The sequence below is a fragment of the Balaenoptera physalus genome (genome assembly GCF_965194825.1).
Source record: "Balaenoptera physalus genome assembly, chromosome: 9".
Lineage (NCBI taxonomy): Eukaryota > Metazoa > Chordata > Mammalia > Artiodactyla > Balaenopteridae > Balaenoptera > Balaenoptera physalus.
The window spans coordinates 21,062,448-21,082,763 of record NC_138888.1 but is presented as its reverse complement, the minus strand read 5'-3'; the positions used below and the strand labels follow the sequence as shown (position 1 = coordinate 21,082,763).

The 20,316-nt window shown below is 39.1% G+C and overlaps 1 protein-coding gene, 1 long non-coding RNA gene and 1 pseudogene across 3 annotated transcripts in view; 1 reads left to right on the top strand and 2 right to left on the bottom strand.

Annotated features, from left to right (window-relative positions):
* Positions 1-20,316, bottom strand: part of LOC309666706 (uncharacterized protein) — a gene marked incomplete at its 5' end in the record, with an annotated part of 116,902 nt that overhangs the window by 74,623 nt on the left and 21,963 nt on the right. Inside the window, one exon of the mRNA XM_082474314.1 lies at positions 7,981-8,149. Within this exon, the coding sequence (XP_082330440.1) occupies positions 7,981-8,149 (169 nt within the window). The remainder of the gene's footprint in view (positions 1-7,980; positions 8,150-20,316) is intronic.
* Positions 4,372-7,306, top strand: LOC309666799 (large ribosomal subunit protein uL4 pseudogene; annotated as a pseudogene). The gene has a single exon. The product of its transcript is annotated as a large ribosomal subunit protein uL4 pseudogene (transcript).
* LOC309666934 overlaps positions 8,559-20,316 on the bottom strand; it is a 31,766-nt gene continuing 20,008 nt past the window's right edge. Inside the window, exons 3-4 of the long non-coding RNA XR_014267371.1 lie at positions 18,767-18,854; positions 8,559-11,393 (exon numbers count right to left, since the gene is read on the bottom strand). This is a non-coding gene — a long non-coding RNA (uncharacterized lncRNA). The remainder of the gene's footprint in view (positions 11,394-18,766; positions 18,855-20,316) is intronic.

Genomic DNA, 20,316 nt, shown 5'->3' with positions numbered 1-20,316 from the left:
CAAATAGTTTCCTTCATTTTCTTTAAAAAGTTTTAGAATTTTGCTTTTTCATGTTTAGAAACTTAATCCACCTGGAAGTTTTTGTTTTGTTTTGCTTTAGGGATCTATATATGGCTAACTAGTTCCCAGTGATAACCAATCACTCATTAAATAGTACACCCTTTCCCTACTCATCTTTAATGCTTCTGTTGTACATGTGAAGGTCTGTTTCTGGGCATTCTATTCTATTAGGCTCTTTGTCTGTACCCATACCAGTAACGCAAGATCTTAATTATTGTAGCCTTACAGTAAGTCTTGATATCTGACAGGGTAAAAGCCTGTACCTTCTTTCATAAATGTCTTAACTATTCTTGATCCTTTACTCTTCCACATGAATTTAGAATTGTCAGTAAAATCCTCATGGAAACTGTGATTGAGTAATCAAATAAAGCCACGAAAATTAATATTATTTCTATATCATTAAGAATGATTCTAAGGATATGAGAGGAAAAACCTCAAATTCAAAGACCTTTGGAGCTAGATGGGAAATACATTTACATGTATTAATTAAGAGCCAAGGTATATTAGTTACCTAGGGCTGCCAAAACAAAGTACCAAAAACTGGGTGTCTTAAATAATAGAAAATTATTTCCTCACAGTTCTGGGGGCTAGAAGTCCAAGATGAAGGTGTTGGCAGGCTTGGTTTCATTCTGAGGACTCTCTCCTTGTCTTGCAGATGGCCATCTTCTCTCTGTGTCTTCACAGGGTTTTCCCTCTCTGTGTGTCTGTGTTCTAATCTCCTCTTCTTAGAAAGACACAAGTCATATTGGATTAGAGTCCACCCATATGACCTCATTTCACATTAAGGTCCTATCTCCAAATGCAGTCACATTCTGAGTTACTAGGGGTTAGCAGTTAAATGTTTGTTGGGGCCTTTAACCCCACCATTTGGTGGGGCTGGGGCACAATTCATCACTGTTTTACACAGTGATGTGGAATATATGAGAACTTTAAAAAAATTTGTAAATTTAATTAATTAGATTTTTGAAAATAATTTAGGTACATGAAAAGGTTTCATTTGTTAAGTCAGACAATTGCAATACTTGAAAGGAAAATTGAAGTATTACATTAAAAGGTATGGTATAAAATGTTTAAGAGTAAAAATTTGGAGTGAAATTAAATTTTATCCAAAAGCCTCTTAAAAGTGATTGTGAAAATTTACTAAGCTAATAAATAGTTTAGGATTTTTTGCTGAGCTTAAATGCTTCAGGAAAGAGGCAGTTTTTCAATTTATAACTTTAATAAATTGAACATTAACTTTTAAAATCTAAATAAATCTCTGAATAGTATTTTGTACTTAGTCCCCCAAATGACTCTCAAAGTCATCAAAAAAACCTTCCATGTATCAAGATGAGCTTACAGATAACACAGAAACCCTGCTTCACATTTAATTGTAGTTACATTGAATTTATAGATTTATTTGGGGAGAATTGTCATCTTAACTATATTGAGTTTTCTCATCTATGCACATAGTAAATATTTCCATTTATGTAAGTCTATTTTTTTGACTTTAAATAAAGCTTATATAATTTTCTCCATATGGATCTTTCACATTTTATTCCTGGGTATCTGCTATATATATTTAAAGATGTTCCTTATGAGTCTTAAATTGTCACCTAGTAAAGAATATCACATTTTCTTACACTTCTTGTCAACAAAGACTTTTGGTTTGGAACCAGTGGCCTTGTTGGCAAGAGCCGTTACTATTTCCAGTCCCAAGATACCACCTCAAGTGGATCCTGCCCGTTAGGTTGCTTCAATGTAACTATCAAATGCCATAGTACAATTTGGCATTTGAGTAAGGAAAATAAGCAAGACAAGATGCCAGTGGAAAGGATATAGAATAAAAAAATGTATAAGGAAAAGAGAAAATATATGTTTTTAGATAGAAAATTACATTTTGTCTAGTCTATTTTTTAAGTCTGCAAATGTGAGGTAACATTTTTCTCTTTTCATCTTTTCTTGGTCTATCTTTAAAGCTGTGGGCTTTAAAATTTTTTTAAAGTCACTTAATATTTTGAATGGTCAAGGCATCATTCAAAACCAAAAATGTATACAAAGGAATGCAGTTCCCAACATGTGCTCACTTCCCACACCCATCCTCAGTAAGTAACCATTGCCATGCATATCTTATTTATCCTTCCAGAGATTTTTAAAATGAAAACACAAATATATATGATATATTTATTTAAGTATATACAGATATATATGATATTTTACCCCTTTTAAAATTTAGATGGTAGCAAAATGCTTACCATAGTTCTCTACTTTGAGTTTTTTGTTTGCTTTTTGTTTTATTTTCTTTGACATATCATGGTGATCATCTCATATGAGTATATAAAAATCTTCCTTATTCTTTTTGGGTTTTTCGTCTTGTTTTAAAGCTGCATACTATTCCACTGTATGGGTGTATTATACTCTAAATAACTACCCTCTTATTGATTGTCAAAGATCTTGTGTATCCAGAAATTATATTTAAATTTTATTACTATTGCAGAAAAATACAAAGTTCAAATTGAAATGAACTAAAATCACATCTCATTTGGTGAAAAATTACTTTAGATACCCTTTTTCTGTAAGCAAGTTTTAAAGTCATAAAAGGATTTTCTATACGTACAGGTGTTGATATCATGTTTCACACTAGGGGTCGCCAAAACAGTATTTAAGGCCAACAAACAGACCAGTGATAGAGAACATTTTATAATTAGGCACCTTGAGCTTCTCAACCATGGTAAGCAGGAAAGTTACATTGTGACTGAAATGCTGAAGACAAAACTTTGGTTTGCTGTGTTCTCAAAGGCAACTATACTGATAATTTAGGAGAAAAGCAAGCAATCTTTCCCTTATCATCATACATATTTTACTTTGGGGTTTTATGTTTAGCTGGATTAAGTGATGACGTGGAATTTAGGTGATATGGAATCTAGGGAATTTTTAAAAAGAAGTTTGCTGGACATGATCCTATTTTGCTGTGGTCAAAAATGTCTTTAGCTTCAGCTTTTCTTTTCCCAGCTACCATGGGTTTCATATATCTGAACAGACCTAGAACTCTCAATTTTTGGAGGGTTTTACCTCTAATTGGGCATATACTTCAAAAGGATAAAGTGTTCTGTACTTTTAAAGTTCTCCTAGAGCAGATATGATTGCCATGGGCATGTATTCAATAACTTTTCGCTTGAGATTTTATAGGCTGGTCATTCTCTGTTTAGTGATAACATTCAATCACAAGCTGGTGTAATTTCTGAACAAAAATTTCTCACAGAGAAATTTCACAAAGGAACTTTGAAGTATTATGTACATGTTCCATTTGTTGCAGTAATATGAAATCTTGCAGCACTAAGATTAATGATGGACATATCATAGGTACTGAATCAATATTCAGTGAAAAAATGAATGAATGATGAATGTTCACGACATCTTAAATGACAACAAAAGATTGGAAACAATTTTGGTGACAACAGTAAAGGAATAATTACATAAATCATGCTGTAAACTGGGTACATATGGCATATCTCATTTGAACATAAGTTCGTTTGAAATATGTAACTGTTTTCTCCATTATATTAGCATAGTGATTTACCCATTGTCGGCACTCAATAAATACTCATTGAATTAGATTAACACACTGGATTAAGCATGGATATGCCCCCAAATCTCAAAGCATCCCCCAGGAGTTGGGACTATCCACCTCAAAGTCATGACCATCCTTTACTCTAAGCCTAAAAGATGTGGATTTGGGGGGAACAATTTTTTCTATAGAGTTAATGTCAGTAAAAAAGACCCATGACAAGGCTTTACAAAATTATGATTATATTAAATTGTAACTGTTTTAGAGTTGCTTCAATCAGTTATCTATATAGATTGCAAGGAATAGTTTTTCATAGCTGAGTCAGTTCAGCTGAGGTCCTTGAACATCAGTAATCACAAATTAGCATACGGAATCTGAGAACAAGAAGTGAAATGGATTGGTGAGGAGGGATAGATTGGGAATTGGGGATTGACCTGTATACACTGCTATATTAATATAGATAACCAATAAGGACCTACTATTAAAAAAAAGTGAATTGGATAGGAATGACCTTCTATGCAACATTTCAGGTATCCAATTAAACATGTGATTCATTATGGTCTACATAGAGTAAAAGTCACAGGTTAACCTGGAGAATAGGAGCTGAGTTTATACCTTTCTTCTGATTTGAATTGAGAAAGTATAAGATTTGTCTAGTTCCTAGGGGAGGTTTAATGCCTGGCAGTTTTGATTCAACACAGGGAAGTTGTTTCATCTTGAATTTTTAGAACAAGTATGTGCATAGAAGAGAAGCCTTTGGGCTTATCAAAGTATGGTTTCTTTCACTTTTCACAAGTTCCACTTATTTTCATAAAACAGAAACATATTTCAAAATCTGTATGTGTATTTTTGTGATTTTATTCATTTGTATTATTTCTCCTTCATTTGTCACCTATGAGTGTTTAACTTAGCATTCCCCAAAGGATCTGTGTTAATATGCTGTGTACAGTGGCCCAAAAAGAAAATGACACAGAAGCAAGCCTAATATTTTTAATGCTGTTAATTTATTTATGGTAGCTTAAAGCCAAAAAGGAATTTGGGGGATGGAACAGACTGGCACACACAGTCATGGCAAAGTACCAATGGTGCCCTTTCCCCACCTGTTCCTTTCACATTTTCTTCAGCTTATGTAAACCACTCTGCAAATGCAGTTTCAAGTCTCCCCACTTCCAACTAGATATCTGCCTCTAACCCTCTCTTATAAAGGAATTCTTGCATTACAGCTACTGAGGACTGCTCTAATAATAAAGTTTTAGTGAGTTAAGAGTTTCAGTTGTCTGAGGAACTGATTTGTTCTATAGAAATACAAAAATATGTCCAGTCACCATCTTATTCTATGGGGCCCTCGAGAGAGCAAAATGCTGTTGATATAGGCTTTCGTCTCTACTTTTGAGTCCCTTGATTTGTTAGGATAATCTTTATATTTGGCTTAACAGCTTTACTTAAAAAAGTCAGAAAAGCACCTGAAGTTTTGTCCTAGTTTAGGTGCAGTTCTGCCCCTAGATCAAGGCAAGAGTGGACCTGGTGTTGGGCCCCCCTCACTTTAGAAGGTCCTGCTATGGCTCCCCTCTAGCTGCACCCTCCCATGAGCTGAAAAGTCCATGGGTCAAGGGGATGTACCCATCCCTGATGATACTCCCTTAACCCCTAGCTCAAACACACACAGACCAAGCTTTGAAACACAAATTCCAAGAATCACAGGGCTTGTGCAGTCTTCTTCCCTGGCCTGTCCTCCCAAAGGCTCACTTGCTGCTGGTGTGCACACCCCTGGGCCTGCAGAGGGCTCAAGGAATGGCTATCGGCTGGGTTATTTACTTTATGAACTCAAAGAGGCAGGTTGAGAAATTCCACTTGAGGGGTTTGGGCTTGGAAGCCACTCTCAGAGATGGTTTTTAGGACTCACGTGTCCACCTGTAGTTCAGAAAAGATTATCCTGAACCTAAATTTCCCCCAGGTCCTCTTCCCAGTCTCAAATTTCTTACTGGTAAGTAACCTTCTGGTTATAAATTGCATAATTAGTAACAATGACTTGCTCCAGGTGGTAACCTCAGTTCTCCTGAAATAGAACCTCTCTGATCATCTTCAATGTTAAAACTGCTGCTTCATTTAGTAGATGAATGACTTTTTAACCAGAGGAAGATTTATAATTAAATGCAAAGGTGATAAATTAAATCATACCATTAGTATTAATACTTTCATGTTAAGTTTAGGAATAATCTGTTTATATATGTTATTTAAAGTATTTGTAGCTTTTCCTGTGATAGCCGCCGGGTTGAGGGGAGAATGGCCTTCTCCTCTCCCCGCCATGGCGTGTGCTCGTCCACTGATATCAGTGTACTCTGAAAAGGGGGAGTCATCTGGCAAAAATGTCACTTTGCCTGCTGTGTTCAAGGCTCCCATTTGACCAGATACTGTGAACTTTGTGCACACCAACTTGCGCAAAAACAACAGACAGCCCTATACTGTCAGTGAATTAGCAGGTCATCAAACCAGTGCTGAGTCTTGGGGAACTGGTAGAGCTGTGGCTAGAATTCCCAGGGTTCGAGGTGGCGGCACTCACCGTTCTGGCCAGGATACTTTTGGAAATATGTGTCTTGGGGCCCGCATGTTTGCGCCAACCAAGACCAGTCGATGTTGGCACCGCAGAGTGAATACTACGCAGAAGCAATATGCCATCTGCTCTGCGTTGGCTGCCTCGGCTTTACCATTGCTGGTCATGTCTAAAGGTCATCATATAGAGGAAGTTCCTGAACTTCCTTTGGTGGTTGAAGATAAAGTTGAAGGCTACAGGAAGACCAAGGAGGCTGTTTTGCTTCTGAAGAAACTTAAGGCCTGGAATGATATCAAAAAGGTCTACGCCTCGCAGTGAATGAGAGCTGGCAAAGGCAAAATGAGAAACCGTCACCGTATCCAGCGCAGGGGACACTGCATCATCTATAATGAGGACAACGGTATCATCAAGGCCTTCAGAAACATTCCTGGAATTACTCTGCTTAATATAAGCAAACTGAACATTTTGAAACTTGCTCCTGGTGGGCATGTGGGACGTTTCTGCATATGGACTGAAAGTGCTTTCCTCAAGTTAGAGGAGCTGTATGGCACTTGGCGTAAAGCTGCTCCCCTCAAGAGTAACTACAACCTCCCCATGCACAAGATGCTCAATACAGACCTTAGCAGAATCTGGAAAAGCCCAGAGATCCAAAGGGCCCTCCGAGTACCACGCAAGAAGATTCATCGCAGAGTCCTGAAGAAGAATCCACTGAAAAACCTGAGACTCATGTTGAAGCTAAACCCATATGCAAAGATCATGCGCCAGAACACCGTTCTCTGCCAGGCCAAGAACCACAAAATCCGGATGGCTAGGGCAGCAGCAGCGCTAGAAGCCAAATCAGATGAGAAGGGGATTCCAGGCAAGAAGCCTGCGGTGGGAAAGAAAGGAAAGGAGGCTGTTTGTATTAAGAAGCTGAAGAAGCCAAAGAAGGCTTTGGTGGAAAAAAAGGCTGCAGTGACCAAGAAACCAGCAGCTGAAAAGAAGCCCACAGAAAAGAAACCCACCACAGAGGAAAAGAAGGCTGCTGCATAAACCTAAATTTATTTATTCAGTAAAGGTCAAATCATTTTGGACAGCTAATTTTGAATAAAGACCTGATCAAAGAGGCAGTGAGAAACATGAAAAAATAATAATAATAAAAAAATAAAGTATTTGTAATACTTAGGAGACTTTTGCCTTTTAGACTATCTGATAGATAAATATGATTCTATTTATTTAAAACATGTAATTGATTTATAATTTCAAATTAAAAGAAGTAAGAACGTGAGCAAGTTTGTAAGTGGTATTCTAATATCTAAGAGAAATGGATTTACCAAATTTATAAGTTAAATTAGATTTTCAAGAGCCTTTGAAATGCTTTGGAAGGTTTTTCTTACAAGGAGCACGTGTTTGCTTGGTCAGGCATTCAAAATGCTTAGAAGTAATTTGAGCATATTAAATCTATTAATGTAGTTTAAAATATTTAAGGGAGGTTGCTGGATACAAAATCAATATAAAGAAGTAATAATATTTCTATATTCCAGCAGCAAAAAAAAAAAAAAAATGAAATGGCCCCCATAAAAAAAGATACTTGATAAATGACATAGGTGTACTGCAGGGAAGTGAGAGAAAAGACAATCTTTCCAATAAGTGAAGCTCAAACTGTTGTGTACCGTGTGGGAAAAAAATGAAATTTGACTCAATTCACACCATACATAAAAGTCAACCCCAGGTGGATATGAGATCTAATATGAGACAAATTATAAAGTTATTCAATGATTAATATATCGTCACAACCTTGAGGTAGAGAAGGGTTTCTTAAATGAGACACAAATACACTAACCGTAATGTAAAGATTAGGAGGGTTGCGGGAGGCTCTGAGCCGAAGGCAGCAGGTCCAGAGAGGGTGGCCAGCCAGCTCCAGGTCATGAAGCCTCTGGGAGGAGGATCAAGTAGTCCTTCTGCAAGTCCAGAGCAAGCCGTTCCTCCAAGCAGGCTCAATAGGATGGCACCTAAAATTTTGGATCAACGGAAGAACCTCAGAACACACTTAAAAGGACTACCCCCCGCCCAACAGGGGGAGAGGAAGTGGTATCTTGGACGAATGGATGGCATCTGAACCCACCTGGTGGGAAGACCAGTGATGTTTTCGGGTCCCCAATTACTGCCACTTCACCCTGGCACATCTAAACAAACCCAAGGGTCACGTTTTCCTATGTGAAGGAGGAGACCCCAAATCAGACCTTAAACTGCAACGACCGTCTCCCACAGAGAAGAGCCAAACCAGAAGGGTGGCAGGAGGGAGGCAGATCAGGCCAAGGAGCCTGAGCCCACACCCTAGACTCACAGCCAGGAGCCCTCACAACAAAGCCCTCACCCCACTGGGGGGCAAATCTAGCAACTCCTTCCATTAAGAGAAGCAAATTGCTTCCCCGTAGCCAAGCAAGAAACTCGAGGGATAGGGTATCAAATATTAATGTGTCTCTTAGCCCAAAGGAGTGGGGTGGGAAGAGGGCTTGTGTATTTGAAGTCTCCTGAGAGCTGCACAGAGGGCTTTGCCTTCCAGACTGCCCAGCGTGACTCCCTAGGGATGCTCATTTGTAATTCCCTACGAGGGGAACTGTAAGAAGGGCTGGGGAGGGGGGTGTAGGGTGCAAGGCCACAGTGAGGCTTGATGAAGTGGGATCTTCCACATCCTTGTTGCATCAGCGATCTGTCAGCTAATTGGGTATCTAGAAATGACTAAAATAGTAGCAGAGTTTAAAGCCATTGAAAAAGAACAAGAAACAATCTGTCCATTGCTGTGGAATAGAGAAGAAAGGCATAAGCAGTAACACTAAAGGTTGTGAGGAGTCTCTGGATACGGCATTTAGGTCCGAATGCCATCTACACTTCAGGGATTCTGTCTCCACTCCTGAGACTACCGCTGCTAAACCCCAATGCATTCTTTTTATTTTATCCCCGGCTATTGTTCTGCGGTCTTTTCTTGGAACATCTTGATTGCTTTTCCTCGGTAGCTGTCAACAAAAACCAAAAAATTGCTCTTGGTCTTATGCTTTATGGAAAGACTTTGTACCCTGATCTTCTGAGGTGCCCTATTTCTGCCATGGAAAACCTTCACCAGCTCTTACATAGGAATGCCTGCCTTTCGTTCACAAGGGACTGATTTTGGTCTCTTTACAGGCGGTTTTGCTTGCGAATTGTTCCTTTGATTCTCTCACCAGCCTTAAGTTTTGGCCTTTATTCTTTCCCAATGACATGGACATTTCCCTTCCAAAGCTACCGTTCTTCCTCTCTCTGGGCCCACTGGCTTCTGCAAGATTTTAAATCTAACCAGATATATTCAGGCAATGGGGTTATTTAAAACCTTCATAGGTCTTTCTTCCTGTTAATGGTGGGAAGAAGATGCTCAAGAACCTTGGGCTCTGAGATTTGAATTCTTTAATAATATCTAAAAAGCAATTTATGCTTCACATAAATGACTACTGACTCTGGTCTGTTTCTAATACTTCTCCAGAAAAATGGCAGTTATTCAGGTACACCAAAGAGGAAGAAAATTTCACTTAGACCACTTTATAAAGGTTTGCAGAACCTCTGGACCATATTTAGAAACAATTTCCAGAAGAGACTTGGAGACCTTAGGCCAGGAAGTTAAGCAGTTTGGCAGCAAAGTTTCAGCCTGCCAAATCCATGATATTTGCCCAAAGGTAATGGCAAGAGTCATGTTGCTTTAATCTGTCAGGTGAAAAGTTTCTCCCAGTCAGTGCCTAAAGGGCTACAGTCTCAATTCCCACACTTCCCTCCTGTTGGACCAACTGTTAACAAAGGAGAGAGGGTGGTGGAGCTATTGGTATGAGTGCCTACAAAGCTGATGCCAGGTGCTAGAAATATCTTCATCATTACAAAAATTTAGGAAAGCAGTAACTGTGTTTAGTCATATTCCCATCAGTCTGGCTGCTTAAGTGCCTGCAAGAGCTACCTGCCAAACTCCACTTCTTATACTTGGCACATTGCAGGGATTTGCACGCGGCTTTGTCTACCAGATAGTTTTCCCTCTTTCAATTGCCCCCCTGACTTTGGAGCCAAGAAACTCATTCCATTTGACTCTATTGAGTACTTCCTGTCTCCATCCTTTAAGTGGTTTGTGGTTCAAAAGTCATTATAAGAAAGTTGTTTGGAATTCAGAGCATTTTTTCTCCCATTAAAAAAATGTCATAAATGGTGATTAGCTTTTTAAGCCCAAACATACTAACTTGTTTGACTTAGAGTGTAATGTTCTAGTTGTAGAAATGAGCTACCATTTATAACTGTGGTTTTGTTTTTGTTTTTAATACAGAAGAAAATTGTTCGTGAATTCCAAATTGGACTGCCAAGAAGAAACCTAACGTTGCAGCACTGGCCCTTGTGGTCCACCCCTCTCAAGCCACTCACTGCTGTCGGCCAAATGAGAGGAAAATCTCTTAGCTCTACCCAAAGGCAGGGATTTCTGGAGTGGAGATGGGGGAAACAGGAGGTGGGAATACAGGCCTGGGGGAAAGAGTAAAACGTGAACTATAGCAAAAGCCTCTGGGCAGCAGTGACAGAACTCTCTGCCTTAATTTCTTCTCATCTTTCCCCCCTTCTTTTGCTCCATGAGGCCGTCAGCATGGGTTTACAATGCCTGGGTAGTTGGTCACTGGGAGAAGCAGAAGAGGCATTTCAATACATGTGAGCGTGATGGGGGTGGTCATTTGTATTTGCAAGAAATTCTATGCATTGGGGACTGCCTGTATTTGGAAGATTCAAGAATTCTTAGTATTCTTTTCTCAACTTCTAGGCTGCATTGAGAAATTATTAGTCTCTATTAAGCCTTAAAACTTTCTAAAAGTGCATTTGGTGCCAAACTTTAGTAGAGTTGTATCAAAAACAAAACATCAAACCTGTACTAACATTGCAATGTTATTTTATTTATTTATTTATTTTATTTATTTTTGGCTGCATTGGGTGTTCATTGCTGCGCCTGGGCTTTCTCTAGTTGCGGTGAGCGGGGGCTACTCTCTTGTTGTGGTGTGCGGGCTTCTCTTTGCGGTGGATTCTCTTGTTGCGGAGCACGGGTTCTAGGTGCGCAGGCTTCAGTAGTTGTGGCGCATGGGCTCAGTAGCTGTGGCGCACGGGATTAGTTGCTCTGCGGGATGTGGGATCTTCCCGGACTAGGGGTCAAACCCGTGTCCCCTGCATTGGCAGGTGAATTCTTAATCACTGCGCCACCAGGGAAGCCTGCAGTGTAATTTTGATAGGAACATTTTGTTATTTTCATAAGGCAGGATTGGGTAGAGCAGTTAAATTAAACTTAGCAATCATGTATTTTATTTTTTTAAAGCAAAGATTAGTACATTAATTACATTAAAAGAAAGCACTTCTGCTTATCAAAAAATACCATTAAAAAATAAAAATACGGGCTTCCCTGGTGGCGCAGTGGTTGAGAATCTGCCTGCCAATGCAGGGGACACGGGTTCGGGCCCTGGTCTGGGAAGATCCAACATGCTGCGGAGCGACTAGGCCCATGAGCCACAATTGCTGAGCCTGCGCGTCTGGAGCCTGTGCTCCGCAACAAGAGAGGCTGCGATAGTGAGAGGCCCACGCACCACGATGAAGAGCGGCCCCCACTTGCGGCAACTAGAGAAAGCCCTCGCACAGGAACGAAGACCCAACACAGCCATAAATAAATAAATAAATAAAGTTATGATAACTGATTATTTAAAAAAAAAAAAAAATACAAGCCATAGACTGGGAGAAGATATTTGCAGCCTATGTAATCAATGAATAACAACAATAAAAAATTTGTTTCCAAATATATAAAGAACTTTTACAATTTGATTTTTTAAAAAGGTAGAAAATCCAATAGAAAAATAAATGACTTGATTATGCAATACACAATAGAGGAAATACAAATGGATAATAAACATTAAAAAGTGTTTTTAACATGATTAGTAAACAGAGATATGTTAATTAGAACAATGAGATACCACTATATGCCCACCATTATTAGCAAACTATCAAAAGTTTTATAATACCACATATTGGTGAGGAATTCTAATTTTTGGTGGGAATGTACTGTAAATTGTACAGCCACTTTGGAAAACAGTTTGGTACTATCTAAACTGAGGATATCCATACCCTATGTCCAAGCAGTTCCACTACTGGACGTACAGAAGTGGTTTTCAAAGTAGGGTCCCTGGATCAAGCAGTATCAGCATCACCTAGGAACATGTTAGCAATGCAAATTCTTGGGTCCTACGTCAGATCTACTGAATCAAAAACTTGGGAGATGGGGCCCAGATATCTATTTTAACATGTCCTCTAGATGATTCTGATGAAAACTAAATTTGAGAACCACTGACTTAGAGATTATTCTGTACATGTATACAGAACAACACATAAACAGAAAGTTCATAGCGGATTCCCAAATGGAAACAACCCAAATGTCCATTACTGGTAGAATGGTAAATTCATTTTTAACTTGGGACTAACTGAAGCATCTTTATATACTGAGGGTTGAGAACAAGTCGAGGGAAAAGATGAAGTTAAAAGAGAAGAGAATAATTTGATGGAATAAGTTGAAGATCAGATAAAATCTAAATGGGAGGGTGTTATTTGAGGAGAAAAGAGGTGCTCCTTTGTTGAAGACTAGAGAAGGAATGCAGAAATTTCATTGAGGGGGTAAAGTAGGAGGATTTGAAGTTTATTTATACATGAGAGCCTTTATTTTCTTTATTATTAAAAATCAAGGTCATATGCAGAGAAAAAAGGCAATTCACCTGGTTTAGTTCGGCCAGAATGATGAATTAAATGGAGGATATAATGAGACCCATCACCCCTGCATCCTTTGAATTCTTGAGGGTGACACTAAACTCTGCCATTCCACTCCTGAGATGTAATATTGTTTTTGATTTACAGTCTTGGCTGAGAGGTGAGGGTGTAGTTTCAGGGACTTCTACTTGCCTTTCCTAGTACAATAACTCTTATTCTACAAGTCAAGGAACTAATGTGATGGTTCTGTAAAATCCTAATGTCTGTTCCAGTTACACTTTCAAACACTGGGGAAATGATTTCTGTGTAGATCTGTGGATGAGTGGACACGTATACCTGGCTAGGTCTCTATTAATACCTTGACCCTCACATACTCCTACTCTAACAAGGGTGTCAGAAGGTGCTTTGGGTCTCTGGATATTAACATCAACTCAGACTCTGTATCTAATAGTCCTTAAAAGAGCCATGTATTCCCCTGTCTCTAGTGCATGGCTATCCTAGTGCACAGCCATAAGACCCTTTGGTGAAGAACTGGGAGAATGAGTACTATATATACTTGCCATGGTGTTGCAGGGTCTTTCTTCATGTGGATCTAGCCTCTTTTTCAGACAATGGAGATGTTCTGTGGTGGGTTTGAAAATTGGCTCAGGTTTGAAAACTGGGCAAGGGATCATGACTTTCCATTGAGGCAGCTGATCATAGGCTTCTGCTCATCTATTCTTGGTCTCTTTTGATGATATATATTAAGCAATATCCTTGGTGGATGCACATCTATCTCACTCCTTAGAAGACCTTCTTCTACTAAATATCTCCATAGATTCCTAGAGATCAGCCCCCTATCCACTCCATTCGAAACTTGCTGCCCATTAAGAACATTATACCCATGTTGATTTTGGTGGTAAAGTGCTACCATATGGCTTCTGCTCTTCTGGGAATCCTATCATCTCCATGGCTATTAGGGATCCTAGTCCTGTAACAGAATCTTTCATCAATTCCAGCCTACAGAAGAGAGCCACCACTGAACTTCTTAATGACACTGATTCAGTGGGAACTCTGGAGCATTAATTGCATCTCAGAGTTGGTCCCTTCTTGAGACAAGGAGCTCAGTATTTAGTATCCCAGTGTTAGTCACTAGCTGTGGTCTGCACCAAGGGCAAGGCGGCTCCTACTCAATCGGGGGCAATTCCCTGGAGAAGAAAGCACTTCTTCAAAAGTTGATAGCAGCCAATGCCTAGAGCAGCTGGGGGACGGATACAAGGATGTGATAAAAGTCATCTGGGTGGGGCAGATCCTGAAACTTCTGTGCATTAGTTTCCTTTATCTATAAAATAGGGATATCAATACTCAGTTCACGGATTTATTTGGGAAATAAAATGAAATTAAATGATAGGCAGCTTGAATCTAAGTGGAATTTGGACAAACCAGGATGTCTGGGGAAAAGGGTTGACTAAGTCTGCCAGTAGCCTGTTTGCATGTAGATTGAAGAGCATTGTGGGAGAAGATTCAAATTGTGATTGTTATTAAGATTCATTTGGTCATTTGCTCCCTGACAAACATTTAGGGCTCTTCATCCATGTGTCAGCACTCTGCTAGGCTGTGAATGTTCTGACTGGTTTAAATGTGTGGAAGTTGGGGAGGTGACCTATCGGAAGTCCTTTCCTCTCTGTCTTGGAGCTAAGAAGCACTGGGGCATGAATCAGGCATGATAAGCCTGACCAAGTCGGAGACCTGCGAAGACTGGGGGCAATAAGGAAAAACAAACGGGTATTTGACTAAAATCTCTAATATACTGGAAACAAGGAGCACAGCTTAGGAACTCATCTAACAAAGTCTTGCATGTGAATGGGGGTGGGGATCAGGGCAGCTACTTCCCACTTCACAGCAGAACATCAACAGCTTTGTCATCTTAAGGGCTTCACTGCCTCCAGTGTGATGGTAGACAACTGTGCTGGGAAGACTTGTCAATAGATAGCACTGTGACTCTGCAGGACTATGGCAGCAGGTGACAGGTGTGGACATTTGTGAGTATATGTGTGAACCCTCTGGGAACTCTCAGAAATTCTCCAGGCCCCCTCCTCAGCTTCAGGTTGATGAAGCCTGGGGAAGCTTGGTTACAGCTCTAGCCTGTCGAGAACATTCAGCTGGGTGTGCAAAGCTTTACTCCCATTACTCCACCCATTATTCCATTCATCCTCCCCAATTCAGTGTCGTAACCTTGAGCCCTTATGTCACCAAGGGGGCACCCTAAATACACATTTTAATTACTGTCAGTTTAAGGAACACTCTAGCTCCCAGACACACCCTCCCAAATTCTTTCATTTAATGATAAACTCTCTGTCAAAATCTGTTTTTTTAAATTAAATTCCAGAATGGCAACTATTTATTCAAAGTGAGTAGAGGAACCAAAAACCTAGAGTATCTAGTGTTCAAAACTAACCTTTGCAAAAAGATACTGGTTTGTTGTTTTTGTTATGCTTTGTTTTGTACCTAGATGATTCCATGAGTCACTGGCTGAATGATTTTTCTTTTCTTTTGTTTTCCCCTGCCCTAGTAAGATAACTGACTTTCCTTGTATCGAAAAATGACTCAACATTGGATAGAATTAGAACTAAAAATATTAACCTTATGGTTTATTTTCATTCCATCCATATACTTCCCTAAGCCTTCTTTTCTGGCTTAGGAGTCTGCTGGAGTGATGCGTAATCCTGAGCTCTGACGGGTGTCCCAGTCCTCCCTTAAAACCAAGGTTAATACAAGTGCATGAAATAGTTTTAATCAGATCAGAAACAAGAACTATGGCCACAAAAAGAAGTCAGATGTGGGATAGACAGAGGGACAAATAACATGAAATTACAAAAGTGTTAATATGAAATCCCATTTCTTAGGAAGAGGTGTTCTTATAAAGCCAATGTGGGGTTTATTTTCAAACAATTTATTCATCTTAAATTTGGAGTTTGTTTATTTCAACAAATATAGCCAAATTTTTCCTGTCTTAACCTATTAAAGAGCCAACACGGCCAACATGGACAAATGATTAATATGAAATAGAATTTGTAGTCCTATTTTAACACACAGACAATTCAACGTTGAAACTATTTTCATTTCAACTCTGTCACAAAAAAATTAGTAGCAGTCAAAACTATAATTTTCTTTTCTTCCTATTTCTGAATAGGCCTGAGAGATTAAAATAGAAAGTTAAGTAACATAAGTGACCTACTAAATGACCTAGCAAGTGTTTGACTGAGATAAGTTATAACACTTATGCTAAAAATTGAAAAACTGTCACTTCCCTGTTAGAGCTGAAAATAGCTCTTACTAGTTGTTCTTCCTGATGCAAATCCATATTCAGCTTTGTATTATTAACACAAATCACTCAAAACAATTCCAAATGAGCACATACTTAGAGAGAATTATGTAATAAGTAATACTAGATTGTTGATAAAGCCTTTAATCCAATTTGAATGAGTGCCTCATCCAAAGTGAGCTGGCTTGAGGCTTTTCTCCTTCTTTCTATAAATTTAGTGCTTATATACCAATCTCATTTAACAAATATGTATTATGCAGCTCTTAGGTAAAAATTCAGAGATTAGGTGCTCCCAGTACCACAAAGGTGAGTAACATGTAGTGGGTACTATGCAATTTACAATATAATTGTTGCTATGAATATGAACATTTTACAATTTATTATAAAGGAATGCAGCATAAAAACAGCAACTATTCAGAGAACTGGTAGGTTATTTTTAGTAGAAGTGGTGAAAAATGACTTTATAAAGAAATACCATTTGGGAGACGTTTGGATGTCTGTGCAGCATTTCAAAAGTTGGTGCTGGGCTTTTAGGAGATCCTTCTGGTGGAAGGTCTGTCATGGGAAAAACCATGGAGAATGGAAAGGTCATGGTATACTCAGAGAATGGCCAGTTGAAAGGGATAAAGTAGGGTAGGGAAGAAGAGGGAGAACAAGTTGAAATGGTATTATGAAGGATTTTAATATTGTGTTCAGTAAAAGCGTTTGGACCTAATATGTAAGTAATAGGGACCCATTGAAGATTATGGGACAAGAGAATAATTTAATTAAATCTTTGCTTTATTTTTTAATTTTTAATTTTTATTGGAGTATAGTTGATTTACAATGTTGTGTTAGTTTCTGCTGTACAGCAAAGTAAATCAGTTATACATATACATATATCCACTCTTTTTTAGATTCTTTTCCCATATAGGTCATTACAAAGTATTGAGTAGTGTTCCCTGTGCTATACAGTAGGTTCTTATTAGTTATCTATTTTATATATAGTAGTGTGTATATGTCAATCCCAGTCTCCCAATTTATCCCTCCCCCCACCCTTTCCCCCCTTGGTAACCATAAGTTTGTTTTCTCCACTGTGACTATTTGTGTTTTGTAAATAAGTTCATTTGTACCCCTTTTTTAGATTCCACATATAAGCAATACCATATGATATTTGTCCTCCTCTGTCTGACTTACTTCACTCAGTATGACAATCTCTATGTCCATCCATGTCACTGCAAATGGCATTATTTTGTTCTTTTTTATGGTTGAGTAATATTCTACTGTATATATGTACTACATCTTTTTTATCCATTCCTCTGTCAATGAACATTTAGGTTGTTTCCATGTCCTGGTTATTGTAAATAGTGCTGCAGTGAACACTGGGGTGCATGTATCTTTTCGAATTATAGTTTTCTCCAGATATACGCCCGGGAGTGGGAATTGCTGGATCATATGGTAAACCTGTGCTTTAAATTTATGACTAATGAGAGTGACCTAAAAGAATCTGAAAGTGGAAGCAGATAGACTAGCGAGGTGGTGTGATTATAATCTAGGCAGGAGATGAGGTCAAATTTTGGAGACCCTTGAAATGTTAGGCGCCTGAGACAAGGACATCTTGTTTTCCCCAAGGTCCGTTTCCCTCTTCTTCCTGTACTTATAAATCCCCCCATTTTAGTCAGACACATGTCCATTTGGAATAGAGATTAATCCCTGCCTCCCTTGCAGTTAGACAGGCCATGTGTCTAAGGTCTGGCAAATGGATGTAAGTGGACAGCCTGTATGACTTCTGTGGAATGATATTAAAGGAAGAGGTTTCATATTCATCTTTTCTCCTTCCTGATGGTTAGAATATAGTGCTATGGACTGAATGTTTGTCCCTGCCCTCCCACCCCCAAATTCGTTTGTCAAATCTTAACTCCCAATGTGATAGTATTTGGAGGCGGGGCCTTTGCGAGGTGATTAGGTCATGAGGGTGGAGCCCCAGTGTATGGGATCAATGAGCTTATAAAAGAGACACAAGAGAGATCTCTTGACCCTCCTGCTATGTAAAGACACAGAGAAAGGACAAACATCTATGAATTAGAAACTGGGCTTTCACCATACACGAAATCTGCCAGCACCTTAATCTTGGACTTCCCAGCCCCCAGAACCATGAGAAATAGATTTCTGTTGTTTATAAGCCACCCAGTCTATGGTACTTTTGTTATAGCAGCCTGAACAGAATAAGACATAGGAACATAATGACTAGAACTGGAGCAGTCATGCTCTTGGGCCACAAGGTAAGCTCAAACATGGTAGAGCAACAAGCTGGAAGGAACCCAAGTCCCTGACATCCTGGCTCTACATATGAGAACTGGAATACTTATCTCTGGAACTTCATATGAAAGAAATAAACTTCTGTCTTGTTTTAGCCATTGTTATTGGGGCTTTCTGTCATTCATAGCTGGCCATAATCCTAAATACAGCACCCCATCCATGAACTGTGAAGAGCCACAAAAAGTTTTAAGCAGAGGAATGAAATTATGAATATAATCTATTGTAGAAGATTGCTCACCATATCTTGAAAGAACTGGAGAGATGAAAAACTCCAGGCAGAGACACACCTTGGAAGGCTACAGCAGGAAATCTGGTTTGAGATGGACCTGGACAACAGTGGGTTAGCGGGAATGAAAGGTTATGTGATGTCATTCCCTGAATATACCCACAGCCCTCTCACAGCTCCCACATTTTTGCTTTTCCTATGCCTTTGGTTTAGAAAGACTTCACCTTCAAGACCTAGTCCCATGACATTGTCTTCAACATTCTCAAGTAGAGTTTTGTTTTTCCATAAAAGTTTGCCCGCTTATTTATTTGTTCATGCTAATAGTGCTCTTTCAAACTCTTTCTTGTTGAAACTCCTTAGCCTTGCGGACAAGGCTCTCCAGGAGCTAGCAATCATGGAGTGTTTACTATGTGCCAGGCAGTGTATTAAGCCCTTTATATGCATGATCTCAGTGAATCCTCAGTACATCTCTATGAGTAGAATAGCCTGTCTCTGAGAACACTCCAAGACTCCCCGCGAAGCAACCTCTCTCTCCTGGTTATCCTACATACACAAGGGGATGTGTTGTTTCTGCCCTGGAGCTTTTCAGGAGGCCTCTGGCAAGATGGCTGTACCTAGAGATGGAAGCGCCCAGAAAAGAGAATGTCGGAGTGGTCAACACCTATTGTCTTCTGCTTTCTGTATTAGCTACAATTCCTCAACAACAACAAATAAACTCTACACCCACTGATCCAGCGACTCAACAAACATTTATTGAGTACCTACTTTGGAATTTATATTCTACAGTTTATTTTGGTGAAGGAAATAAAAAACAACACAGTTTTATTTCATATTATTTTACCATAGACTAGTCAGTTATTCTAATACCACTTGCTGAGGTATATATTTCCCTCTCTGATCTGAAATAGCACATTAAAAAAATTCCTCATAAAAGAATTTCATATATGTGTGTGTTTATCTGGACTTTGTACACTCAAATTTAGTATTTATTCCTGGGGATATGACCTTGTAATTGTGTTTTTCTTTTAACTTTTTGTTTTGAAATAATTATAGACTCACAGGAAGTTGCACAGATAGCACAGAGTCCCATGTACCCTCCCCCATTTGGTGACATCTTACATAACTGCACAGCATCAACACCAGGAAATTGATGTTGGTAACTTACTGTTAACTATACTTATTTGATTTTTCACCATTTAAAAAAATTTCAGGCACTGTTGGTATGTGTCTGTCTGTAGTTCTATGCAATTTTATTCCGTATATAGATTCATGTTACCACCACCACAATCAAGATACAGAGTGATTCCATGAACAAACTCTTGGTATTTGCACCCACCTCTCACCTTCCCCCACCCCACCATTCTCATGCCGGTCCCTTAGCAACCACTAATGTCTCCATCTCTATCATCTTACCATTTTGAGAATGCCTTATAAATGGAATCACACTGTATGTAACTTTTTAGCAGTATCATTTTTCACTGAGCATAATGCCCTTGAGGTCTATACAGGTGGCTGCCTGTATCAACAGTTCATTTCTTTTTATTACTGAGTAGTATTACATT